The 7541-nt window shown below is 30.4% G+C and overlaps 1 protein-coding gene across 5 annotated transcripts in view; it reads left to right on the plus strand.

Moving 5' to 3' along the window:
• LOC115237619 (progestin and adipoQ receptor family member 3) overlaps nucleotides 1-5842 on the plus strand; it is an 8564-nt gene extending 2722 nt beyond the window's left edge. For 3 of the 5 annotated variants that reach the window (XM_029810786.1, XM_029810787.1, XM_029810788.1), the window contains exons 2-9: nucleotides 245-421; nucleotides 2636-2638; nucleotides 2807-2967; nucleotides 3091-3247; nucleotides 3336-3488; nucleotides 3706-3985; nucleotides 4115-4279; nucleotides 4656-5842. In XM_029810786.1, the coding sequence (XP_029666646.1) occupies nucleotides 284-421; nucleotides 2636-2638; nucleotides 2807-2967; nucleotides 3091-3247; nucleotides 3336-3488; nucleotides 3706-3985; nucleotides 4115-4254 (1032 nt within the window). In that variant the 5' untranslated portion in view covers nucleotides 245-283 and the 3' untranslated portion in view covers nucleotides 4255-4279; nucleotides 4656-5842. Of the gene's footprint in view, nucleotides 1-244; nucleotides 422-2620; nucleotides 2639-2806; nucleotides 2968-3090; nucleotides 3248-3335; nucleotides 3489-3705; nucleotides 3986-4114; nucleotides 4280-4655 lie in introns of those variants that run through there. The other 2 variants (XM_029810790.1, XM_029810789.1) reach the window with 2 other exon arrangements.
• The last annotated feature ends 1699 nt before the right edge of the window (nucleotides 5843-7541 follow it).

Consider the following 7541-nt stretch of genomic DNA (forward strand, 5'->3'; position numbering starts at 1 on the left):
TATATATATATATATATATATCCCGTATACACATCTTTTCGAGATATGCGGAGATTTTATATGTACGTTTATATAATCTTGCTCTCAAGTATAATTATTTAATGTGTCTTTAATTTTACATCGTGTTTCAAATAAAGATTATATATTAGGATAAGTTTTGTTTGTAGCAGTAGTATTATCGCGGATATTATTACTGGTGAACAGTTATCTGTAATCTTTCTCTATCATTATATTTCTCTTTCAGGAAGCAGAGGTTACATAAAAGGTCCACCCTGTTTGAATAATGAAACTACTTGCGGGCGTAGAGGAAGTTAGCGACCACTGTGAAAAAGAGTCTAATAATGGTCAACTGCACAACAATAATAGTCATGAAAAGCAATCTGAATTGGTTCAAGAAGCAAGCAAGCCGCTTGTCAATAAGGTCAGTCGACATTCCATATGTAATACATTAATTGCGTTGCACAAAAGATTTTAATTAAATTCGGAATATATTAAAAATAATTAAGGAAAAAAACTCAAGAATAAATGTGAGAAACAATATAAAAAAAAATTAAAAGCAAATGTGCAGAATAAATGCTGTGCAATTACATGTCACGCGAATTTAGTATGCCAATGAATGACGACATAAAAATAGTATAGTTTGCGGAAAACTTGCCAGCAATCAATAACTTGATTCCGGAAATTGTCGACTCATGTAAGAGAACATTACAGTTGATATGCTCCATTTCTTGTCAGAGTCATTTGCTTCCGTTTTTATAAATTGAAGACATGCGGCTTTCTAGGTTGCACGATAAACTATAATTTTGCATTTCTCCTTTTCTTATATATACATATATTGCAAGGATAGGATCCTTTTTCTCATCGTCGCAAAAACTTGATATTTCAAATAAAATCTACTTTGCAAAAAAATACATTAATTATTTGCAGTTTACCAGAAATGCATTAATCGTGTGTTCGGTTATGAATCATGACAGATAAAGACAATTGACTGTTAATTATTCGATGAGTATCTATTACGTCAAAGATGTATATTTTGGAATTACGTTCTGGCAAGAACCAACATTATTCGATCATTATTTTGTTTTGCCCGCAATGATAATCGTTCTAATCACAGTGGATGTTGCCAATGCAACAATGAGAATCGATTTTGCTAGTTATAGACTTACGCAGCCGCGAGAAGAAAGCAGACGGCGTAAACTTGACACACTCGGATGAAAGGCAGGTCCCGTTGTGGCCTACTTACCGCATTTGTATCTTTGAAAGATGTAGTATGACTGAAACGTTCTTTATCTACATCCTCGTATGCGATTCTTCGCGAATCATTAGCAGGATATTTTAGAGACATTGAAATCGCTTTCTCGATACATCTTCAATTTTCTCGAATGATTTGAATGTATTTTGATAAGATATTACTCAGTATAGAACCGTATCCTGAACTAAACAAATAGATCACCAAATAAATAAATAAATAAATAAGTCAATTATTATTTGACTAGATTCGATATTATAAGATTCAAATTTTATATATTATAAATTTATTTCTCATATTTATAAACAAATTGATAAAATTCATATGTAACACAGAATTATATTAAGTAGCTTAGAGAGAATGAAGTATAAATGAATATTTCTCTGTAATTTGCGCGTTTAATTAATCTCTATTAATATATTGAAATTTTAGCTCTATTCTATTGTTATCTAATTATTACAAAAATATTTCTTGGGAAATGGAAAGAATTATATATAATTTGATAATTATAAATAATTATGTCAGATTAAAAAGGAAACTCATTGTACCGTAAAGTCATCACATTCCATTGTTGGCGAGACAGTTTACATTGTTGAGGAATGCCACGAACGAAAGCGATGAAAGCACTTCGTATTGTTCACTACGAGTGCAATGAAGCGTCACTCTTTTTTCTTATGTAAGATACATTTACATATTGATTATTGAAATCTAGATTCGATTACAAGCGTAAGAGAAAAAAAATAGAACATCGCTTCTATTCTGTTCAATAGATTATTGTTCAATGTAATGTGCAATTTTTTATACACAAATATTATTTTTTTAAATATAAAAATATATTATGAATATATTAGCTATTATAAATACCTATAAATTGTGTCAGAGATAAAGAAACTATAATTAAAAAAATATATATACATATATATAATATCTAGCTTATAATATTTTTTCATTTGATTCCATCAATATAGTTAATGGATATTATTTTTTCCTGATTTTATGAAAAATTTTTTTATATAGTTAATGTAATACACATTAATCATCTTTTTTGTAGTTGTAACAGTTAAAAAAAAAATGTAGCTTACATAAGTAGCCTATTATATAATTTTATAACCTGGCGATAAGCTGGACAAAAAGCGAGCAAACAGCGATATAATACAATAATTAACTCCTCTGATAATTTGTAAGTGACAAAGTATTCCATCTAATCGTTAATATATGTATATACATATATTGAACATTTATTCATTCAAGATTTTATCTTCTAATAGCAACTTTGAAGCTTGATTCGAAAACAATTTTTTAAGCTTATGATTAAAAACCATGATTATTCAACACTTAAAAAATCATATCTTTTTCACTTTGCTACGTAAGAACTACAATTAACAGAAGGTACGTGGCTTTTAATATATACTGTATAAAATATTGAACGCATACTATTTGGACAAAATAAAAATTTGGAAGACATCGTACAAAACAAACGTTTGAAACTTTAGTTATTTTTCTTTAGTTTTGTGTTCGGATGTATTGAATATGTTTCAATTTTCCGTTTTCAAACAGGTATGCGACGATTCGGCAACCAAGGAAGAAGTTATACCGGAGGAGGGAAAAGATATGAGACGATTGCTCCGGTTCGAAGAGGCGCCCGAGTTTCTTCAATATAATCCTTACATACGGCGTGGTTACCGAGGTTGCTTGACTACCAAACTATGCCTCGAAAGGTTGAGTTTAATGTTCCTTAACTCATAAATGAGTAATAAACGGGCCTCGAAGATAATGGATATATATATATCTCGACGCGGGCAACAGCATGCGCTTTTTCACGGAAACATTGCGTTTTGTAGCATATTTTGGTGGACAAACGAGACCGTGAACATATGGAGCCACATCTTTGGCTGGATGCTTTTCTTTGGTCTGACCCTATACGATCTCTGTCTGTTGAATATTCACGCGCCGTTCAGTGACAAATTGATCGTGTCCCTGTTACTTCTTTGTTTTCAGGTAAGAAAATCGATAAAATGCAAAAAAGAAAAATTGTTTTTGTTATAATGTAAGATATGGCGAAATAAATAAATAAAATTGTCTTTAGATATGTATGATCCTTTCGTCCGTATATCACACGTTTTCGTGTCGAAGCGAAAAGGATTATTGGTGCTTCCTATCTTTCGACTTGTTCGGTATTGCTCTGAGCATGTTGTCGATCTACTTGTCTGGTGTCTATTATGCTTTTTGGTGTCACAAGGTAAAGCGCGCACATCAATTTTTATCCAGTTAATATTTCAGCAATTTCACGCAAAACTTTAGGTATTTAAATTTATTGTACATACACATTATATACGATATATTATTTGTATTCGAAAAATTTACGAAAAAATATTTAAAATATTTTTATAATTCCGTAATGCGTTAACGCGATCGATAAATTAAGCTGGTTTCGAATCAATGAATTTTTTTTACAGGAGTTACAATGGTTCTACCTGATAACTGTGTTCGCAATCTTCATTTTCGCGATGATACTGCAGATACCGAGTCTGAATATCAACGGTAACATTAAGCTAGCCGTGTTTGTGTGCTGGGCGATATATGGAGTGCTGCCAACGCTGCATTGGACCATCGCAATGGGTGGCTTCGATAATCCGATCGTTAAGTTGCTCATTCCGAGAGTGATAGGAATGTACATTATTAACGCGATAGCATTTGCGTTCTACATGTTCAAGATACCCGAACGTTTTTGCCCGGGTAATTATTACCGACGAATTACCGTGTTCGTTATCATATAATAGCCTTTTGTACGGCATACTTTACTAAATAATAGGATAACTGTACATTGTCATATATTTCGAAATAAGTAATATGCTTTCATCGTAGGCTGGGTAGACTATATCGGTTCGTCGCATCAATGGTGGCATGCATTGGTGGTGCTAGCTCTGTATTACTGGCATAACAGCGGAATGCTTTATGTGGAATACAGAATGAATCATGGATGTCCAAGCAGTAGGCCATTATGACATACGGATTCCGACGGCCAGCCAGGTACGTGAAATAATAGTCATAATTCAATGCCGGTTGCGACTGGCGGCGACACAGTTACCGTAAATTGCGTTTAACCACATTTTCGCAATATTAAGTACAGTCCACAGTTCCAGTCATGCTTAAGAGAATATCCATATAATGTATTTTAAATATCTACTACTAACGAGAAAGAAATATTAACTCTATAATACGTAAAATACATAAATATTCATCATATACACATAATATGTATTTGAATGAATGCGTAAAAGGTCAAAATAGATTTTGTATAAAAAAGTTCATCAATTATAACATTTATATTCTCGTGAAAATTTACGACTACTAAAACTACACTGCAATAAGTTCAAGGTTTATGACTGCAAATACTCTGTTACAGCATCCGTTCTCGCCATGGATTGTGCTTGCATGATGAAGGCTTGGTCGTCTCTGATTGCCGAACCGCCGTTTTACGGTATCTTAAAGAATACATCTTGCGAGATACAAAATCCATTGCGAGTATATGCGTATCGATAGTTTCGATATATGTTTAGGAAATATAGATTTTTAAGTGCAAAGAGATATTTGCTGTGGATATTATTTGCAATGTTTTGTAGCTCTATTTATATTCATTCAACATTATTATTTATATTTGTTTTGCAAGAATATAAATGATATAACTAAAGGATAAATAATTTTATCCTAAACCGCGTTCTTTTTTTAGATCCTTAATCCTAGCAGGATTAAAGATAAGTCAGTATTAATTAATCAATCAGTGTCATTAAAAATATACTTTAAAATTATAATTCTAAATAAAAAATATATTTAATGGTATAAATATAAATCTTTTGTATTAGACTTTTTATATAAAGAAATTTTAATTAACTGAATTTATTAAGAGATTTATAAACAAGTCTTTAAAAATTATAACAACGAAGAGATGAAATTTTGTAGCCGGTTCCTGTTGGGGTTGAGTCTTAATTTTGATTTTTGAGATATATTTTTGTTAAAATTATATGTCCTTTATACATTTCAAGAAGACTAGAACGTTTCGAATTGTTCGATATGGATTAATAAGAATTTAGCGTTTTTGTGACACTTTTTTATAAATATTTTAAGAATAATATTAGAAAAATATTGGGATGTTATCTGTGGGTTTATCTGACGCGAAAAAAAGTCTTTCTCCTTCATTATATGAGAGTCTACTGATATTGAACGCGCGACGTATTTCGTAAGAAAATATCAACGAGTGATTATTAATATGTTCGGAGAGTGACATTGACGATTGCTTTTGCAATGCGGCCAAAATTGGGATGTTATGCAATTTCGCAAACCATCAAACTTCCAACGCATACGTACAATTCGTACATTTTCCAACTCGCATGCAAACGGGACAGGTGTATTAAATAAGCATAACGATATCAGACACAGTACGTATCTACCTGACTGATTTCAATAAGAATCTCGTGTTTTGGAGGTGGCCTTTTTATACAATATTATATAAGTTTCTGTAGGTGGTAACGGCTGTAATGTTGAAACAATGTTGTTCCCTGAATTGTTGAAAATAAAAGAAATTTTATTTTATTTATAAATAAGAACATATTTCTCTCTTCTGCCCGAAAGGTTCTTCATCTTTTGTAAAGAAATCTTTCTTTTTTAATATAATTCTTTTCTTTCTACTGTAATATAATTATCTATTAAGCATGTTGCAATGAACAAAAATATAATATTAACAGATATTTTATCAAACATTTCTCTTTTTCTAACGAATAAACAATTTTTTCGCATTTTCGACTTTTTGGATGAAATTCAGTTGTATTATCTACAAATATTAATCTATTAAGCAAACTTCTCTTGGTTAGCGTCTTATCATCAGTGTGCGATGACAAACTTTCCTGCTTTGCTGTGAGAAGGTGCCATCATTTATATATTCAAAATTAATTCAAAATATACAGGTATGGGATGATGTGTAGCTTCATGTAGAAATCGCTGATTGACAGTCGGCAGATCATCCTAGGTTCCAGGTTCGAATCCATTCGAACCTCATCCTCCATTCTCCATATATCTCTTAAGAGATTGGAAAAAGATGAAGACATTCTGAATAAATATGAGTGCAAAAATCAAATTAAAAGGATTCTGAATTAAGTATTAAAAAGATATATGTGTGAAAGATTAAACATATTCTGAATTACGTTACTTTAATAAGTGTACGTTTATATCTTTCCCGTTTTTTGTCGCAAAATTATAGTAATTATATTTGTGAAATATTTGCCGACATAATACAGAATATTTCAAATTCTCGTTCGACGTTCATTATTTTTTGAACTTCCAATCTGCTCACACGATGTGCTCGATTTCAATTCTGGCTGTTATATTTTAATATTTCTATTAATATACATATATTCTTGCAAAATATGTGTATCTTCATCTTAAATATTGCCTTATCTACGAGTATTAAGGGGATCCAAAAGTGACGGCCGAACTCCGACGGGTTAGCGCCCTCATCCAAGCGTAACTAAAATTATCGATAATACCGACCGAAATTATCGATAATATCAATAATTTTAGTTCCGCTGTTACCGACATGAATATTTTTGCATGTTCTATGCATATTTGAAAGAGAATTGTGTTCAATATGTTGAAATCGGACAACATCGTGTATTTCTACTGCTCCATTGCCTCGCACGCATATCTATGCGTATAGATAACAGTATAATATAGACTGTGAAATTATTTATAAAATTAATATTTACTAAATATAAAAATATCTTGCAATTGGAATATATACGAACTGATATGTTTATATAATGTATATTAATATGAATAGACAATACAAAATATTTATATCAAACGCATATATGTAAGCAAACCTTATATTTTTCAATATTTTTGATATTGCTAAATATATTGATCAATGTGTGAAAACATACAATATTTCTATTATATGCATTTTGGTTATTAAAGAATATAATAGTCAATAAAGTATAATATCTTTATATAAAATGTCGAAATCACAATTATTTTTAAGTTACAAGATCTTTTATCTCTAATTTATTAACTTATTTATTAACTTAATATTATTAAGAAAAATTTATATAATAACTTGCATGTAATAGTTAAAATCTATTATTAATAAATGTTTTGTTAATATCAATTAATTGTTATGATATATGTAATATTCACACGAAAAATAACCAAAAATTTAAGTTGACCACTACACATCAATATCATTTTGTGATATTAAAAAATAAAAATAAATAACAAACAGTCTATATATATTTAAGCA

This window comes from Formica exsecta, unplaced genomic scaffold, assembly GCF_003651465.1.
Source record: "Formica exsecta isolate Colony F162 unplaced genomic scaffold, ASM365146v1 scaffold30, whole genome shotgun sequence".
Classification (NCBI taxonomy): domain Eukaryota; kingdom Metazoa; phylum Arthropoda; class Insecta; order Hymenoptera; family Formicidae; genus Formica; species Formica exsecta.